This window comes from Agaricus bisporus, assembly GCF_000300575.1.
Source record: "Agaricus bisporus var. bisporus H97 unplaced genomic scaffold AGABI2scaffold_7, whole genome shotgun sequence".
NCBI lineage: Eukaryota > Fungi > Basidiomycota > Agaricomycetes > Agaricales > Agaricaceae > Agaricus > Agaricus bisporus.
In genome coordinates this window covers 100,886-120,578 of record NW_006267370.1, presented here as the reverse complement: position 1 = coordinate 120,578, position 19,693 = coordinate 100,886, and the positions used below count along the sequence as shown (strand labels likewise).

The following is a 19,693-nucleotide window of genomic DNA, read 5'->3' as shown; positions in this document are numbered from 1 at the left end:
AGTGTCCACGGCGTTCGAAAGAGCATGGGAGGCATATTCAGAGGAGAGAAAACCAAGCCGCCATGGTAAGAAGTGGTGGAATGAGGACTGCAAGAAGGCGTACCAGGAAATGGGGGATAATGGAGGGCCAAGAAACAGAGAAATGCGCAACAAGATGAGGAGGACTTTGCGTGCAGCTAGACGCCAGTATTTTGATAAACAAATTCACAATATGGCAAGTGACAGGAAGAGACCATGGGATTTGATGCCGTGGACTAGAGAGAGGAAGATGCCGGCGGTGGAGGCGATCCTAGATAGTGAGGGAAATTCGTGCAATACTGAAGAAAAGTTGTTCGAGACCCTTCACAATACGTACAATGCGGCGGACAACAGAGAGGTGGATGTCAGTAGTATGTACAGAGAGATAGAGGAGTTCAAGGAGAGGGAATGGGTGAAGTTCTCTGTTCAAGAATTTCACGACGCGCTCAAGAATTGTGCCAAGAACACGGCACCCGGGCCAGATCATGTCTCGTGGAGATTGTGGAAGCGGTTTGCGACAGACGACACAGTCTGCCAATTCGTAACAAAGATAGCCAATTCTTGCTTTGATACAGGATATTGGCCTCAACACTTCAAACAGTCCATTTCGGTGATCATTCCGAAACCGGGCAAACCGTCATACGATAAGGCTAAGTCGTTTAGGCCTATCGTTCTTCTTAATACGATGGGGAAACTTATCGAAAAAATGATTGCGCGGAGGCTTCAGTTTGAAAGTATTGAAGCTGGCGTTATCCATCCTTGTCAAACGGGGGGTATTCTCCAGAGATCAGTAGAGGATGCAGCAGTCGCACTGACACATCATGTCCGTACGGCGTGGGCAAAGAAAAAGGTGACTTCAGTTTTGGCTTTTGATGTAGCACAATTCTTTCCTTCTCTAAATCATAACGTTCTTTCTAAAATTTTCAAACATTTTGGATTTTCGGCTAGTGTAGTTTCTTTTTTCTCTGATTATTTAGTAGGAAGAAAAACTCAATATTCCATAGACAATATCACTTCTCCTTTATTCGACAGTAATGTAGGAGTTGGACAAGGTAGCGCACTGTCGCCTATACTCTCTGCTTTGTATATAGCGCCGTGTTTTCATTTACTGGACAAATGGGTCAAAGACGAGGAGGACCGCATTCATTTTCCTTTAACTTCTTTTCTTTCTTTTGTAGACGATGGACTTCTTGTTGCTACGGGGGATTGTAGAATGAACACTCATGACACTCTAAAAGAGGCGTATGCCCAAATGACTTCCATTTTCAAGGACTTCGGCCTGGTTATGGAACATACAAAGACGGAATTATTCAATTTTGCGGACTCCGCCCGTAACAAAAACTCGCCAAACCCTAGCATCAATTTGGGTGTGGCCCCCTTCACTCGCGAGTCTCCATGTGTCCCCAAAGACGTATGGAGATATCTCGGGATCATGTTCGATCGCAATCTAACCTTCCGCGATCACGTCAAATTCTATTCTACCAAGTCGGTCTCTGCTGTTCGCTGCATGAAGTCGCTTGGAAACTCCAACCGAGGATTGACGCCTAAACAGAAACGCCTCCTCTACATATCGTGCATTCAGCCAATAGCGACATTTGGATTACGCTGTTGGTATAAACCGGGGACGAGAGCATTTAGAACCAACATCAAGATGCTCCGTCTCACTCACAACCAAGGAGCGCGCTGGATTACAGGCGCGTTTCGAACTTCTCCTATGGGAGCCATGACGGCCGTGGCTGGTCTCATGCCTCTCCACCTCCAACTCAAGAAGCTGTTTGAAAGATCGGTCATCCGCATCAACACGCTTCATCCGCATCATCCCGTTCTTTCTTTACTAGAGCGGCGACAAGCCAAAGGATCCTCACTTCATCCCAACGCCTTGGAACGCAAGTCCAAGACGATCCGCAACGTCATCAAGTCTCCATTAGACTCGGTGATCGATAACCCTTCCTCAGAGATCTTTGACCCCCTCTCTGAACACATCAAACCTGGACATCGTCTTGTGGACCGACATCCAGATAAAGTCAAGTTTGTTCTCATGCCTAAGAACTGTAAAGATAGAGACGAATACCACAACAACCTGAATCTTGCACCCGTAAAGGAACCTAATGCCTTGCATTTGTTCACAGCAGGCGTCAAACACAAGTTCGATCCTAACGTATCCATATCACATCGAACTCACTCGCATATCGCGCTCGTCACTGTTTTCAATGGACGAGCCGTTACATCTAAAACGAGGGCCGCCGGAAGGCGCGTCAATGAAGAAACTATAGTCGGATGGTCTACATTTTTGGCATTAGTCAAAGCGCACAAGAAGCTCCAGAAGGGATGGCCTATTTCTAAGGTTGTCCTTTACACTACGTCCCAGTTGATAGTCAAGAACTTGATGTCAACCAACTCCAAACCGCTCGGATCACAGCTTTCCATTGCTGTATCCCTAGCCTTCGATGCGATTGCCACAGACTTCCCAGAAGTCGATATGGAAGTGCGAGGCTTTAACAAATCGTGGGCCACGGCTCCGGGTACCTATACTGAGGACTCGGGAATGCTACAGCCGTTGGCTCAAAGAGCATACTACGAAGCGGAAAAAGCGAGGACGTTCACAGAGCGCTCTCTTCAATTCCCTCAATCTGCCTCCTATCATTACACTAGGCAGAAAACAACGCGAGACGCCATTCAATTATGGCAAATTGGTTTCCAAGGAGTCCGCACGCCGAGCGAGCCGCCACCACACATGCTGTCTTCGGATAGTAGAGGAACGCGCCGAGGACTTTTAGTCCGCTCGTTAGGATCCAACGTGCCGCCACCACACATTCTGTCTTCGGGCAGTATAGGAACGCGCTCAGGACTCGGGAACACTCAATGCGGGCCGCCACCACACATGCCGTCTTCGGATGGTATAGGAACGCGCTCAGGGCCTTCGGTCCGCTCGCAAATGCAAAGTTCACCATATCATATCAAAACCTGTTTCAAAGGTAACAGTTGGTATGAAATCAACGACAAGGAAGGTAATGAAGTACTTCCAAGTCACCTTCAAGGTGGTCCATGGTTCCAAACTTATCAAGGAGTCAAGGCCGCCAACAATTCGCCATTATTTGCTCGTCTTATGCGAGTCATGTGTAATCATGCACCGATTGGTGAATACAGAGTGAGGTTCTTTCCTAATGAACCTTACAAAGCGTGCCAATGCGATCTCAAATCACCGGAGACGCGGCAACATTTACTCATGGTCTGTTCTCTGTTCGTGAGACGGATCAACCATTATGACTTGGATGGAATCACTACGATACGAGGACTTATCCTCTTCCTCCAAGACAATCCCCAAGCGTTTAGTTTCGAACCGTCAGAACTTCCGCGACATGCAGATGAGAGCTGGCCGGCATACAGGAAAGAGCTGGAGTTGGCCAGAGATGAAGAAAACAAAAGGAGGAAGAAGAAAAGACTTCCTCCGTTGACCGGACCGATCTTCTTGCACGAGTCGATCGAGTTCGTGAGACATTGGAACGTGTGGGAGATGGATGATGGATGGGGAGATATCTTCCACGCGATTGAGAGAGGGACTAAGCCTGTGTCGCAGGCGGTGCTGAAAAGGGGTAGGAGAGGACTATTTTTCTTTTATCTCGTGTATGAACGTTTCTGTTTCTTTGCTTACTTGAGTGTACTTGTATTCAGATTCGAACTTTCTCTTCTTTCTTTTTCTTTTTCTGTTCTTATAGCTTCGACCTCGTCGGCTGGATACGGACTCGTAGAGTAGTTAAGTACAGGTGATGAAAAGTACGGGGAACGCGTCATGGCACCCTTTAAGTAGTTTTGAAATAAACTATATTGATTACAAAAAAAAAAAAAAAAAAAAAATCTATATGCGCCAACCCGAGGGCTATCACATTAGTAGTCCTAACATGGTCTTTCGGCTCCGTAAATCGCTCTATGGCCTCAAGCAGGCTGCCAGACAGTGGAATAAGAAACTTCGGAGTGTTCTCGAGGGTATTGGCTACTCTAGGCTGCGCTCCGACAGCTCCATCTACATCTATTCCAAAGGTGACATCAAGGTCATTGTTCCTATCTTCATTGACGACATTACTCTTGTCTCGAAAAGTGATGCAGCTATGACTTCAGCAGTCACTGAGCTCTCAAAACACTTCAAGCTCCGTGATCTCGGCTCTACCACACTTCTGCTGGGTATTCAGGTAAAGCAGGATTGCTCTCATCACACGGAATCAGTGTAGCCAAGAATCCAGAGCATCACGGACGCATGAAACACCTAGACCTGCGCTTCTACTGGCTCCGGGAGGCTGTTGAAGAAGGACTCATAGATCCTTTATATGTTTCGACTCACGAGCAAGTGGCCGACATCCTTACCAAGGCTGTGGCAAAGAAGGTAGTTGAGTTTGCTGTTCCTCTATTAGGACTTGAGTAGACTGGCTGGATCAAGGGGGTGTGTTAGAGTGTGAGCAAGCAGTCTACATTTGGCTATTGATGGACTTAGAGATATCCGGGTGTTGTAGTCACATGATAGCTTAGTCATGTATGGTTGAACTCCCCTGTGGACGCTTCAGAGGCCTTAGCTTCTTACAGTGTATCCACAGGTGAGTACAAGTTATTAGAACACAATATAGCTTCTTACAGTGTATCCACAGTTTGTCCTTGGGATTGCTCAGTCAGTTCCTATCCGATTGACTCGCTTCTAGGCTCGTTAGGATCGCCACTGCAACCTCTATCGTTCTACGTTTAACACGCCTCTCCCAAAGAGTGGGCGCTCAAACAACATGAGGCGTTCATTAATGCTCTCAACAAATCCCCAGTCGGCGCTTCGCTGGCCAAGTTAATCAAACACAAGCCGCGCTTCATGCGCGCTTCGCCTCACTCTGACTCGTGCTGGGCATGGGTCGATATCCACGACACAGTGGCGGGCAGCAATGCTCGCCTCTATATCTCCAAGTTTGTGTCCATCGGCGGCACGAACTGTCAGATCAAGGGCGCTCGCCCTCACTCCGGCTCCGTCCACTGCGCTCGCTGTCAGCGCTGGGGCCATCATTCCGACCAGTGTCGTGCCAAGTGCGCGCGCTGCTCCCTCTGCTCTGGTCCTCATTCCGAGGCCAATCACTTCAAGTGTGTCGACGCTAATCGCATCGACGTGCGTCAATGCGCAAATTGTACCGCGGCCAAACGCCCTGCAGACAAGCGCTCTCATTCCGCTACGGACTCGAAGGTCTGTCCGTTTTGGAAAAATAGGTTCGATCGTGCCTGGCTGAAGCGCCAGTTCCCCGCGCGTTCGACTTAATGGAGGACAGAGAACCGTCGCTGGGTTGGGTCGGGGATACTGATGGAGAACTGGGAAGGTTGTGTAGCTGTTTAGGAGGGAGAAACGGTAGTGGTGAGGAACATTTTTTCTGAGGATTTCAAGTGACTTCGAGTCTGCCTCAATTTTTCATTTTCATATTTGATATGTTTACTTCCATTGAGGGACTGCGTGTGCCCTAACGTTTCGTTACTATGTAAGGTGTATTGTCTGACTGCTTGGTTTCGTCCCGGGACCCTTTATGTTTGTAACAATATCTCGATTTGTTTTGTTTTTGTTTCTTTTCTCTTTCTCAATAGCGCTTGACCTCGTCGCGCTGGATACATTTGCGTAGAATACTGTAGTTAGGGGCCTCTGTAAACTGGCGAGTGTAGTAAGCCGCGGGAACGTGTCATGACACCCGACGTACGAGTAGTATTGAAATATACTATATTGATTACAAAAAAAAAAAAAAAAAAAAAAAAAACTGAGCTTGCCGGCATCGAGAGACGTCACTCAACTCGGAACCGGCCTCAGCAGAATGGTCTTGCTGAAAGGGCTAATAGGACTATGGGAGAGAGGATCACTGCGATGCTCTCGGAATCTCAGCTGCCTGGTTCTTTCTGGGGTGAATGTATCTCGTCTATGGTCCATGTCTGGAATATGCTTCCTACTGCTTCGCTTTCGGGCACTACTCCCTTCCAAGCTTTCTATAAGCGAAAACCTGATGTCTCACATCTCCGGGTGTGGGGGTGCACATCATATGTCCATGTACAACGAGATAAGCGCAATTCTCTCCAGCCCCACTACGAGAAGTGTGTCTTTATTGGCTATCCGGCTGGCTACAAAGGCTGGAAATTCTACAACCCAGTCACTAAGCGAACTGTGATCTCCGAGAGAGCTGATTTCGACAAGAGATACTTTCCAGGCACTTCCAAAGCCCAACTCGACGCTGTCCCGTCATTTGCCTGCACACCAGAGTCACTACCACTTCCTAATGATACATCATCACACTCGGGACTGCCACCTCTACAGGATGAAGGGGGTGATAATCACTTCCCTCCTGCTCATCCTAAGACTCCCACTCCGTCCGCTTCAGTTCCTCCTGAAGAGAAGCCAGTTCTACCTCTACCACTTCCAGTAATTCCTCCATTCATTCCTCCTGTGATTCCTCCAGTCACTCCTCCACAAATCCATGCACCTCTCCCAGTGACTCCTCCTACTGTCGGAGCACCTCTTGAGCCCCCTCATGTTCCTAGACGTACTGGGCGAGTTCGGAAGCCTCCTGGTCAATGGTGGAAGCTCAAACAACCAGACTTAGCTGGTAATGACTCTGACTCTGATGACGAAGCTGCTCTGCTAGCTAACTCTGAGTTCTGTGAAGTTGAGTTTGCGGGAGCCGTTTCGGGTGCTGATCCCCGGAGTTACAGACTGGCTATGAAGTCTCCTGACTCGGATTGCTGGACTGATGCTTGCAACACTGAGATCTTCAATCTCGAGGCTAACGGAACTTGGGAACTAATGGAATTGCCTCCAGGCAAGAAGGTAGTCAACTCTGGCTGGGTCTTTAAAGTCAAACGACTTGCCGACGGCTCAATCAAGCGCTACCGGGCTCGTCTCGTTGCCAAAGGCTATTCCCAACGTCCTGGATTTGACTTCACCGAGGTCTTTGCCCCTACATTCCGTCCTGCATCACTACGCCTCATTGTTGCTCTAGCTGCTAGAGAAGGCTACAAAATGCGCTCAGTCGACATCTCTTCTGCCTTCACTTATGGGGAACTTGAAGAGGAGATTTATATGCGCCAACCCGAGGGCTATCACATTGGTAGTCCTAACATGGTCTTTCGGCTCCGTAAATCCCTCTATGGCCTCAAGCAGGCTGCTAGGCAATGGAATAAGAAACTCCGGAGTGTTCTTGAAGGCATTGGCAACTCTAGGCTTCGCTCCGACAGCTCCATCTACATCTACTCCAAAGGTGACATCAAGGTCATTGTGCCAGTATTCATTGACGACATTACTCTTGTCTCGAAAAGTGATACTGCCATGGCCTCGGCTGTCTCTGAGCTGTCCAAACACTTCAAACTCCGTGATCTCGGGTCTACCACACTTCTGCTGGGTATTCAGGTCACTCAGCACTCTTCTACTCGCTCCATCTCCCTCTCACAGGAGCACTACATCAAGGAGCTCCTAGAACGCTTCAATATGGACGATGCTAATCCTCTATCCACTCCACTTGCTCCGGGATCTGAACTCTCTGACATTGTTCCTTCACTCGAGGATCAGGCTGAGATGAAGTCAATTCCCTACCTCAATGCTGTAGGTGCTCTTCAGTATCTCGCCACTATGACTCGTCCCGACATTGCCTATGCTGTCTCCTATCTCGCGAGGTTCAACTCGAACCCAGCTTCAGCTCACTGGCTTGCAGTCAAGCACTTGTTCCGTTATCTCATTGGCACTATGCACTACAAACTCGTCTATCGAGCTAGTGACTCGGAAGAGCTCTTCACTACCTACTCAGACGCCTCTCACGGAGCCTGCAAAGCTACAGGTCGAGCTACAGGTGGTTATGTGACTCTAGTCTCGGGTGCTGCTGTGGGCTGGTCTTCTAAGCGCCAGCCATTTGTGACTCTCTCGAGCACTGAGGCTGAATTTGTTGCTGCCGTCGAGGCTGGCAAAGAGATCAAGTGGACTAGGAATATCCTGACCGAGTTTGGCTTCCCTCCGACACTCCCTTCGACACTCTTCGTTGATAACAAGTCAGGAATCAGTGTAGCCAAGAATCCAGAGCATCACGGACGCATGAAACACCTAGACCTGCGCTTTTACTGGCTCCGGGAGGCTGTTGAAGAAGGACTCATAGATCCTTTGTATGTTTCGACTCACTAGCAGGTGGCCGAGATCCTTACCAAGGCTGTGGCAAAGAAGGTAGTTGAGTTTGCTGTTCCTCTATTAGGACTTGAGTAGACTGGCTGGATCAAGGGGGTGTGTTAGAGTGAGCAAGCAGTCTACAAGTGTTACTGGTGGAATTAGATATATGCGGACGAGTTTAGTCACATGATAGCTTAGTCATGTATGGTTGAACTTCCCTGTGGACGCTTCAGAGGCCTTAGCTTCTTACAGTCTGTCCACAGGTGAGTACAAGTTATTAGAACTCAATACAGCTTCTTACAGTCTGTCCACAGTTGTCACTAGGATTGCTCATTCAGTTCCTGTCCGATCGCCTCGTTTCTAGGACCGTTAGACTCGCCACTGCGTCGCGTACATTCTACGTTCAACAGATGGAGCTGTCGGAGCGCAGCCTAGAGTAGCCAATGCCTTCAAGAACACTCCGGAGTGTCTTATTCTATTGCCTAGGAGCCTGCTTGAGACCATAGAGGGATTTACGGAGCCGAAAGACCATGTTAGGACTACCAATGTGATAGCCCTCGGGTTGGCGCATATAGATCTCCTCTTCGAGTTCTCCATAAGTAAAGGCAGAGGAGATGTCGACTGAACGCATTTTGTAGCCTTCTCTAGCTGCAAGAGCAATAATGAGGCGTAGTGATGCAGGACGGAATGTAAGGGCAAAGACCTCTGTGAAGTCAAATCCGGGACGTTGGGAATAGCCTTTGGCAACGAGACGAGCCCGGTAGCGCTCAATTGAGCCGTCGGCAAGTCGTTTCACTTTGAACACCCAGCCAGAGTTGGCTACCTTCTTGCCTGGAGGCAGTTCCATTAACTCCCAAGTTCCATTAGCCTCGAGATTAAATATCTCAGTGTTACAAGCCTCAGTCCAGCAATCCGAGTCAGGAGACTTCATAGCTAGTCTATAACTCCGGGGATCAGCACCCGAAACGGCTCCAGCAAACTCGACTTCACAGTACTCCGAGTCAGCCAGCAGAGCAGCTTCGTCGTCAGAGTCAGAGTCATTACCAGCTAAGTCAGGTTGTTTGAGCTTCCACCATTGACCAGGAGGCTTCCGAACTCGCCCAGTACGTCTAGGAACGTGAGGGGGCTCAAGAGGCGCTCCGGCAGTAGGAGGAGTGACTGGGAGTGGTGCATGAATCTGTGGAGGTGTGACTGGAGGAATGAATGGAGGAATTACTGGAGGAATCAACGGGAGAGGTGGTAAAGGTAGAACTGGCTTCTCTTCAGGAGGAACTGAAGCGGACGGAGTGGGAGTCTTAGGACGAGCAGGAGGGAAGTGATTATCACCCCCTTCATCCTGTAGAGGTGGCAGTCCCGAGTGTGATGATGTATCATGAGGAGTTTGTAGTGGCTCTGGTAGGCAAGCAAATGATGGGACAGCCTCGAGTTGGGCTTTGGAAGTGCCCGGAAAGTATCTCTCATCGAAATCAGCTCTCTCGGAGATCATGGTTCGCTTGGTGACTGGGTTGTAGAATTTCCAGCCTTTGTATCCAGCCGGATAGCCTATAAAGACACACTTCTCATAGTGAGGCTGAAGCGAATTTCACTTATCTCGTTGTACATGGACATAGGCAGTGCACCCCCATACCCGGAGATGTGAGACATCAGGTTTTCGCTTATAGAAAGCTTGGAAGGGAGTAGTGCCCAAAAGCGAAGCAGTAGGAAGCATATTCCAGACATGGATGGACCATAGACGAGATACATTCACCCCAGAAAGACCCAGGTAGCCGAGATTCCGAGAGCATAGCCGTGATCCTCTCTCCCATAGTCCTATTAGCCTGTTCTGCAAGTCCATTCTGTTGAGGTCTATTTCGAGTAGAATGCCTCCTCTCGATGCCAGCTTCCTGTGTTTTTTTTTTTTTTTTTTTTTGTAATCAACGTAAGTATATTTCAATACTACTCGTACGTCGGGTGTCACGACACGTTCCCGCGGCTTACTACACTCGCCAGTTTACAGAGGCCCAGAACAACAGTATTCTATCTACAAAACCGTATCCAGCGCGACGAGGTCAAGCGCTATCAATAGAAGGAAACCAGAAAAGAAAAGACAAATCGAAACGTTGGTACATACGTAAGGGGACCCGGGATAAAACCAAACAGTCAGCCAATACACCCTACATAATACCGTAGCACTAGAGCACTCGCAGTCCCTTTTGCGGAATAGACATATCGAATATGAAGATGAAAAATTGAGGCATACTTGACGTAACTTTAGATCCTCAGAGAATTTGGTCCTCACCACTACCGTTCTCCCTCCTAAACCTCTACGCAACCTTCCCAGTTCCCCATCAGAATCCACCGACCCAACCCGGCGACGGCAGTCTGTACTCCATTAAGTCGAACGCGCAGGGAACTGGCGTTTAAGCCAGGCGCGATCGAACCTATTTTTCCAAAACGGACAGACCTTCGAGTCCGTAGCGGAATGTGAGCGCTTGTCCGCTGGGCGTTTCGCCGCGGTACAGTTTGCGCATTGGCGTAAGTCGACGCGCTTAGCGTCGACGCACTTGAGATGATTGGCCTCTGTGTGGGGGCCGGAGCAGAGTGGACAGCGCGCGCACTTGGCGCGGCACTGGTCTGAGTGATGGCCCCAGCGCTGACAACGAGCGCAGTGGACGGAGCCGGAGTGAGGGCGAGCGCCCTTGATCTGACAGTTCACTCCACCAACGGAGATGAACTTGGAAAGGTAGAGCCGAGCGTTGGATCCCGACACTGTGTCGTGAATATCTACCCATGCCCAGCATGAGTCTGAATGGGGCGAGGCGCGCATGAAGCGCGGCTTGTGCTTGATTAATTTGGCCAGCGAAGCGCCGACCGGGGATTTGTTGAGGGCGTTACTGAACGCCTCGTGTTGCTTGAGCGCCCACTCCTTAGAAGAAGCGGGCACGTGGGGGATGTCGACGATCTTCAGGTACGAAGTCGACGTGATGGGGGAGTGACCGATGGGGACGTTCGGGCTCGGGAAGATCCGCCGAACGTGTTTGAGCACGAACGCGATTTCGGCGGGGGAGGGGACGCGGGAGGCGGCAATACAAATGCCGTTGCCTTCAACCGATGCATGAGTGAGAATGACGTCAGACTTGACGTCACTCTTAAGTAATTTGTTGAGGTTGTTAATAACCTCGGGTGTGAATGAAGCCGCTGTAACCGGAGAGTCCGCTGGTGGCGTCAGGATAATAGCACGGCGCGAAGCGCCGTGTGCTGTGTGCTTGCCTTGGCGTCTCTTGCGAGGCGCCGAAGGAGCGCGGAAGGAAACGGGAGCAGCGTCTTTGGGTGCAGGCGCGCGCTTGGAACTTGGAACGGGAAGGGGTTTGGTGGGCGCCTTCCCAGACGCTGGTAGTGGAGCGGCCGGCTCATCCACTTCCATGAGTGGGGCCGTTGCCGGAGGGGTGACGTCAGAGGAGGGAGCCGGATCGACCCGGACCTTCTTCTTCGGCGGCTTGGACTTTGCTGAATCAGCGGGTGGCTGTGCGTCCCGCGGATTTACACGTGTAGCAGGTGCGTCAACTGCGGATGCAGGCGCTTCAACTGCTGGGAGATTGGCACGGATACGTGGGGCGAGTACCCTCATATTGTGCAGGAAGTGTTTATGAACATCTTCAAGGTCGTCGTCCATAAGTGTCGGGGTTTCTTTGAGTAAATGCTCTCTCCATTTTGAGTTGGCGAAGAGGGCGATGATGTCGAATGTACTGTCAATGGTTTCATGTAAATCCTTGACAATTAGTTTGTTGTCGACCGGTTTAGCAGGGGATCCGGGACGGGGAGTGACAGCCTCGTAATCGAGAGCCATAGAGGAGTCGTCACTGCCGCATACCGAAATGGCAGCGACAGAAGGACCGGAAGAAGAAGACCCCGGCGAGATGGGGCGCTTCGAGGAAAGCACCGAAGCCGAAGGCGACGGTGCGCGAGGAGGGGAAGGGGGACGAGTGGGCACCGGCGGCGGAGGCGTCGGCACACGAGGAGGGGGAGGAGGGACACTGGGCGGTGTCTTGACAGCCGGAGGGGCTGCACCGATCCCAGAAGCTTGGCCAGATGGCCCTTTGACATTACCTTTGGCTATAGCGCTAGCCTCGGCGTTGGCGATGGCGACCGCGGGGGCAATACCCCGGTTGCGGACGGCGTCCATGATTGCTCTATTCTCCTGCGAGTCGTACCCAAAGGTAGGGAGCGTAATTTGACCTTGATATTTCGGGTCGAGTAGCACCTCAATGTCAGAGACAGTGAGGCGAGTGGCGGTCGGATTGGCGGGCGGTGACGGCGCCTGAGACGGTGGACGATACGGGTGTGGCGCGGGGGCCGGTGTAGACTGTTGCTTAGCTTTGCGAGGCATAGCGGACGATGTATTGCTACTACTAGACGACTAGCACTGAGACTTCCAAAAGAGGAAGGTAGTGGTAAGAGGTCAAGGAGCGTCTGGCCAGCTTCCTGTGTGAAGGCTAGAAAAGCCTTAGACATATACTCGCCACCCTTGTCATCCTGTAGAGCTCGCAGTTTGACTCCGAGTTGAGTCTCAGCCCAGGATTTGTAGACTTTGAACGCTTCAAATGCCTCAGACTTTGCTTTAAGCAGATACACTGCCCGAAAACGTGTCGAGTCGTCGATGAAGGTAATCCAGTACTTGTAGCCTGAGTGAGTAGAGGCTGGGAGCGGTCCGTGAAGGTCTGAATGCACAAGCTCAAGAGGAGAGCGATTGTAATTCAAAGAGGAGGGAAAAGGATGGGAATGCATCTTGCCAGCAAGGCAGGGCTCACAGATAGCATCAGGAGGCGAATTTGACTCGAGTTTCAAGCCAGTAACTAGTTCCTTACTGATCATAGACTTTACATCAGCGTAGTTGTGATGAATAAAGCGGCGATGCCATAGCAAGATGTCAACTGGGAGAGTGGAGACAGAAAAAGCGGCCTCCGAAGTGAGAGTTGAGCCGTCGAGCTCAGCAGAGTTGTGTTAGGTGATGACAGGACAAGTCACCTGACAGTTCGGAGCTCTGTGCTCTCACATAATCTGTACTGTGCCTCAGCCCCTGCAGCAGGCCCTCAGTCGTGGGTTCCACCTCTAGGCCTAAGATGTATACATATAACGTCTTAGCTACTATATACCAAGATCATATAGCTCAGTGGTTAGAGCTTCCTAGTGCAATTGGGATGGTCCCAGGTTCAAACCCTGGTGTGGTCACTTTTCTATCTTGACAAGTTGTTGGAATGGATAGTGGCCATGAAAAGCGAAATCCCTTTGCATTGGAAGTCAATAGATTGAGCAGAGATAGTGATATTGAAGCCCTTGTGTCGGGCAAGGTAGAGACATGATAAGAGATTACTCCTGAGGTCAGGAACATGAAGGACTCTTGTGAACTCGACCACTCTAGTCTCTTTTCCATCCACCACCGGTTGAAAGACAACCGACCCTACACCAGCTGAATAGACAGTAGAGTTGTCAGCAAGACGGATAGGGATGCGATGAGGGGAGTAGGATTTGAACCAATGGCGGTGAGGAGTCATGTGGGATGTAGCACCAGTATCAGCCAGCCAGAAAAAGTCAGCATCAAGCTGTAGTGGCAAGGATGGTGAGGGAGAGGATGAGGGAGAGGAATAAGCACCAAGAGCGGATGCTCTCAGTGGAATATCAGAGCCAGGAGAGCCAGAACCAGTAGAAACATCCCCAGGAGGAGTGGGTGGTGTGTTGACAGCTGGAAGAGCTGCACCTATCCCACTCAGATGGCCAAGTGGCCCTTTGACATTACTTTTAGATGTTCCAGGCAGTCTGGAGCGCTCCTGAGCGCGTTTTTTCGCGTTCTTTCGCTTCCTGCACCTCCTAGGCATGTGCCCTACCCTCCCACAAAAGGAACAAGCGATTGACGCGTTCTTAGGGCCGGAAATCGGTCCCAGAGAGTGTGGAGAGGGTGTATGGCTGCCAGAGGGAGTTGTGGTCGATGTAGAGGCTCTAAGACGCGTCGGAGACGCGCCAAAACGCGTCGAAGCGGTGTCCCAGGCATAGGAAGCGTGTGTGCGCAATTGCGAGGCCATAGACGTCGATTTGAGTGCAGGGGAAGGGATAGAAGTTGAGATATAGAGGGGAAAATGGTAGACAGTGACAAAAAACGCGTTTTGAAGGCTGTTAGAAGCCGGGGCCCATAACCTATTAAAAGTAGAACAATAGCGGTTGCAGTGGCGATCCTAACAAGCCTAGAAACGAGTTGAACGGGTAAGAACTGACTGAGCAATCCCAAGAACAAACTGTGGACAGACTGTAAGAAGCTGTATTGAGTTCTAACAACTTGTGCTCACCTGTGGACAGACTGTAAGAAGCTAAGGCCTCTGAAGCGTCCACAGGGAAGTTCAACCATACATGACTAAGCTATCATGTGACTAAACTCGTCCGCATATATCTAAGTCCACCAACTACACTTGTAGACTGCTTGCTCACACTCTAACACTTTCGGGCACTACTCCCTTCCAAGCTTTCTATAAGCGAAAACCTAATGTCTCACATCTCCGGGTCTGGGGGTGCACTTCCTATGTCCATGTACAACGAGATAAGCACAATTCTCTCCAACCTCACTACGAGAAGTGTGTCTTGTTAGAGTGTGAGCAAGCAGTCTACATTTGGCTATTGATGGACTTAGAGATATCCGGGTGTTGTAGTCACATGATAGCTTAGTCATGTATGGTTGAACTCCCCTGTGGACGCTTCAGAGGCCTTAGCTTCTTACAGTGTATCCACAGGTGAGTACAAGTTATCAGAACACAATACAGCTTCTTACAGTGTATCCACAGTTTGTTCTTGGGATTGCTCAGTCAGTTCCTATCCGATTGACTCGCTTCTAGGCTCGTTAGGATCGCCACTGCAACCGCTATCGTTCTACGTTTAACATGTCTTTATAGGCTATCCGGCTGGCTACAAAGGCTGGAAATTCTACAACCCAGTCACAAAGCAAACCGTGATCTCCGAGAGAGCTGATTTCGATGAGAGGTACTTTCCGGGCACTTCTAAAGCCCAACTCGAGGCTGTCCCGTCATTTGTTTGCCTACCAGAGTCACTACCAATTCCTGATGATACATTATCACACTCGGGACTGCCACCTCTACAGGATGAAGGGGGTGATAATCACTTCCCTCCTGCTCGTCCTAAGACTCCCACTCCGTCCGCTTCAGTTCCTCCTGAAGAGAAGCCAGTTCTACCTCTACCACTTCCAGTAATTCCTCCATTCATTCCTCCTGTGATTCCTCCAGTCACTCCTCCAAAAATCCATGCACCATTCCCAGTGACTCCTCCTACTGCCGGAGGCCCTCTTGAGCCCCCTCACGTTCCTAGACGTACTGGGCGAGTTCGGAAGCCTCCTGGCCAGTGGTGGAAGCTCAAACAGCCAGACTTAGCTGGTAATGACTCTGACTCTGACGACGAAGCTGCTCTGCTGGCTGACTCGGAGTACTGTGAAGTCGAGTTTGCTGGAGCCGTTTCGGGTGCTGATCCCCGGAGTTATAGACTAGCTATGAAGTCTCCTGACTCGGATTGCTGGACTGAGGCTTGTAACACTGAGATATTCAATCTCGAGGCTAACGGAACTTGGGAACTAATGGAATTGCCTCCAGGCAAGAAGGTAGTCAACTCTGGCTGGGTCTTTAAAGTCAAACGACTTGCCGACGGCTCAATTGAGCGCTACCGGGCTCGTCTCGTTGCCAAAGGCTATTCCCAACGTCCTGGATTTGACTTCACCGAGGTCTTTGCCCCTACATTCCGTCCTGCGTCACTACGCCTCATTATTGCTCTTGCAGCTAGAGAAGGCTACAAAATGCGTTCAGTCGACATCTCCTCTGCCTTTACTTATGGGGAACTTGAAGAGGAGATTTATATGCGCCAACCCGAGGGCTATCACATTGGTAGTCCTAACATGGTCTTTCGGCTCCGTAAATCGCTTTATGGCCTCAAGCAGGCTGCCAGGCAGTGGAATAAGAAACTCCGGGGTGTCCTTGAAGGCATTGGCTACACTAGGCTTCGCTCCGACAGCTCCATCTACATCTACTCCAAAGGTGACATCAAGGTCATTGTGCCAGTATTCATTGACGACATTACTCTTGTCTCGAAAAGCAATGCAGCCATGGCCTCGGCTGTCTCTGAGCTGTCCAAACACTTCAAACTCCGTGATCTCGGGTCTACCACACTTCTGCTGGGTATTCAGGTCACTCAGAACTCTTCTACTCGCTCCATCTCCCTCTCGCAGGAGCACTACATCAAGGAGCTCCTGGAACGCTTCAATATGGATGATGCTAATCCTCTTTCCACTCCACTCGCTCCGGGATCTGAACTCTCTGACATTATTCCTTCACTTGAGGATCAGGCTGAGATGAGGTCAGTTCCTTATCTCAATGCTGTAGGTGCCCTTCAGTATCTCGCCACTATGACTCGTCCCGACATTGCCTATGCTGTCTCCTATCTCGGGAGGTTCAACTCGAACCCAGCTCCGGCTCACTGGCTTGCAGTCAAGCACTTGTTCCGCTATCTCATTGGGACTATGCACTACAAACTGGTCTACCGAGCTAGTGACTCTGAGGAACTCTTCACTACCTACTCTGACACCTCTCACGGAGCCTGCAAGGCTACAGGTCGAGCTACAGGTGGTTATGTGACTCTAGTCTCGGGAGCTGCTGTGGGCTGGTCTTCTAAGCGCCACATCGCTTCTTGAACTGCAACCACTACCTTCCTCTTTTGGAAGTCTCAGTGCTTGTACTTGAGTAGCAATACACTATGTTCTACGATGGATACGCGCGAAGACTTTGAGGATTCGGGCGACTGGTCTGACGAAGGAGAGATTCCAGAGGGCATGTTCAACAGTGCGGTTGGGCGGGCTCTTCTACAAGCTGCGAGGAACATGGAAGATGAACTCGAGCTCCCGGCGGCGTCTCGTATGACGGCGCCAACACCTTCCAGGCAGTCTGGGTTACCAGACTCCTCCCTCACTCCCCTGTCCTACGCCTTGGGCTCCCGAGGTTCGGACAAACCATCTCCGGCACCGTTCCTGTCGACCCCAACACCGGATCCGACTTCCACCCCCTCCTCTGGTCGTTCCCACATCATGTCCGCTGGACAGAAGGGAATGATCAAGCTCATCAACACCACGATCCGCATGTTTGAGGATATCGAAGGTGACCACCCGCTCTACGCGCAGTTCACAGACTGTGTGGTGCGAGCAACACATACTATCATCAAGCGTTGCGATCTTGATGATATGAAGATCTCTTCCGTCGCAGGTATCGGCTCCTTCGGTGAGCAACTCGCGGCGGTAATCAGGTCGGTCGATCCCCCGCCACCGGCACTCGAACCAACCCCTCCTCCCCCTCCTACTCCCTCGGGCACAGCCACCCCTCGGCCACGGTCTCCGTCGGCCGACATGGACATGACCCCGCGAAAATCGAAGAAGGCGAAGCCGGCGCAGCCGACCCCCCCTCCCCCACCCCAACCACCCGTTTTTGGAAAGGGTACCTCGGTCCCTTCCAAAAATAACACTTACGCTAAGGCCGCTGCCAACCGCCCCCCCAAACAGCAGGCCCCGTCCCGTCCTCAGGCTCCCGCTGCTCCCGCAGCTGTCGCCATCGCCCCTGCGTCCAAGCCTTCGGGCAGAAAACGTAGGGCTCGTCATACATGCCACGGCGCTTCACGTCGTGGTGTGCAACTCACTCCACCGGCCGGATCTTCTATCCGCGCCAGCCACATCTCACCGGCTATGCTTGCCGAGATCAACAAGCACCTCCAGGATGACGTCAGCTCTGACGTCATTCTCGAACATTCCGAAGATTCTGGATCCGGCATTTTCATTGCCGCGAGCCGAGTTCTCAATTCTTCCGAGACCGCTTGTGTCCTCAAACACATTCGGCGTCTTGTCACTGTCACAGGCATTGTGCCCATCAAGTCCTCCCCCATCACCTCGACATCCTACCTCAAGGTTATTGACGTGCCTATGATTCCCGCCGAGCCAAAGGTTTGGCTATCCACTCAGCGCAGCGCGTTTACCAACGCGCTTTCGATTTCGCCGGTTGGCAAGGAACTTTCCATAGCCATCAAGCATGCCGTTCGCTTCATGCGGACCTCGGCTCATAGTGACACGTGTGTTGCTTGGGTCGACATTTGCGATTCCACATCGGGCACTTCGGCCCGTTCCTACATCGGCAAGACGATCGTCATCGGCGGTCGGAACTGTCAAATCCGCGGCGCAGCTCCACGGCCCGGCTCTGCCTTGTGCACTCGGTGCATGAGGTGGGGTCATCACTCTTCTGTATGCCGATCAAAAGGCATCCGCTGTCCCCTCTGCGGGCTACCTCACTCCGAGGCAGCTCATCACAAATACTGCACCCACTCCAAGCGCGACCCCGAGGCCCGGTCTTGTGTCAACTGCAGTGCGGCAGGCAAGACAAAGCGCGACCACTCTGCAACGGACACTTCGTGTCCGTTTTGGCAGAACCGATTTGATAGGGACTGGCTGAGGCGCCAATTCCCTAAGAAGTGATCAGCGCGCGTCAAAGCGTGTTTCGGGGTTAGTAGCCGGTTAGGCCTCCCAACATTCGTTTTCATTTTCCATGTCTACCTTCCGCTTGATTTTATCTTGATCTCGCGTTCCGATACTAAGTATGGTCTGTGCCTGGCTGCGACATAGTTTCCGGGGCCGCACACTGATATATCATTCTTTTTCGATTGAACTTTTATTTTTCTTTCTCTCTACGTTAGCGCTTGACCTCGTCACGCAGGATATGTTTTCTTTCTCTCTTGGTAACACGTCATGGCAACCTTATTCTCAGCACGTTGTACATAGTGTTCGCATGTACTTATATCGCTGGAATAGAAGGCTTGAACAGCCACTTGATTACAAAAAAAAAAAAAAAAAAAAAAAAAAGTCTTCTAAGCGCCAGCCATTTGTGACTCTCTCGAGCACTGAGGCCTAGTTTGTTGCTGCCGTCGAGGCTGGCAAAGAGATTAAATGGACTAGGAATATTCTGACCGAGTTTGGCTTCCCTCCAACACTCCCTTCGACACTCTTCGTTGATAACAAGTCAGGAATCAGTGTAGCCAAGAATCCAGAGCATCACGGACGCATGAAACACCTGGACCTGCGCTTCTACTGGCTCCGGGAGGCTGTTGAAGAAGGACTCATAGATCCTTTGTATGTTTCTACACACGAGCAAGTGGCCGACATCCTAACCAAGGCTGTGGCAAAGAAGGTAGTTGAGTTTGCTGTTCCTCTATTAGGACTTGAGTAGACTGGCTAGATCAAGGGGGTGTGTTAGAGTGAGCAAGCAGTCTACAAGTGTAGTTGATGGACTTAGATATATGCGGACGAGTTTAGTCACATGATAGCTTAGTCATGTATGGTTGAACTTCCCTGTGGACGCTTCAGAGGCCTTAGCTTCTTACAGTCTGTCCACAGGTGAGTACAAGTTGTTAGAACTCAATACAGCTTCTTACAGTCTGTCCACAGTTGTCAGTAGGATTGCTCATTCAGTTCCTGTC

At 50.8% G+C, this 19,693-nt stretch overlaps 4 protein-coding genes and 1 non-coding gene across 5 annotated transcripts; 4 read left to right on the top strand and 1 right to left on the bottom strand.

Annotated features, from left to right (window-relative positions):
• Window positions 1–142: 142 nt before the first annotated feature.
• AGABI2DRAFT_72108 (hypothetical protein) lies at window positions 143–514 on the top strand (the record flags this gene model as incomplete). Its single annotated transcript, XM_006462267.1, has 1 exon — window positions 143–514. A coding segment is annotated over one exon (372 nt), but the record flags the coding sequence as incomplete, so codon positions are not given.
• A 4,350-nt stretch (window positions 515–4,864) lies between these two features.
• Window positions 4,865–5,299, top strand: AGABI2DRAFT_119187 (hypothetical protein; the record flags this gene model as incomplete). The annotated part of the gene is made up of 1 exon (XM_006462266.1): window positions 4,865–5,299. The coding sequence occupies one exon, from the start codon at window positions 4,865–4,867 to the stop codon at window positions 5,297–5,299; it is 435 nt and encodes a 144-aa protein (XP_006462329.1).
• Window positions 5,300–10,553: 5,254 nt separating this feature from the next.
• On the bottom strand, window positions 10,554–11,126 carry AGABI2DRAFT_43108 (hypothetical protein; the record flags this gene model as incomplete). Its single annotated transcript, XM_006462234.1, has 1 exon — window positions 10,554–11,126. A coding segment is annotated over one exon (573 nt), but the record flags the coding sequence as incomplete, so codon positions are not given.
• A 2,173-nt stretch (window positions 11,127–13,299) lies between these two features.
• Window positions 13,300–13,372, top strand: AGABI2DRAFT_t77. Its single transcript has one exon. It is a non-coding gene; the product is annotated as a tRNA-Cys (tRNA).
• A 4,741-nt stretch (window positions 13,373–18,113) lies between these two features.
• Window positions 18,114–18,683, top strand: AGABI2DRAFT_43137 (hypothetical protein; the record flags this gene model as incomplete). The annotated part of the gene is made up of 1 exon (XM_006462235.1): window positions 18,114–18,683. A coding segment is annotated over one exon (570 nt), but the record flags the coding sequence as incomplete, so codon positions are not given.
• Between the last annotated feature and the right edge of the window lie 1,010 nt (window positions 18,684–19,693).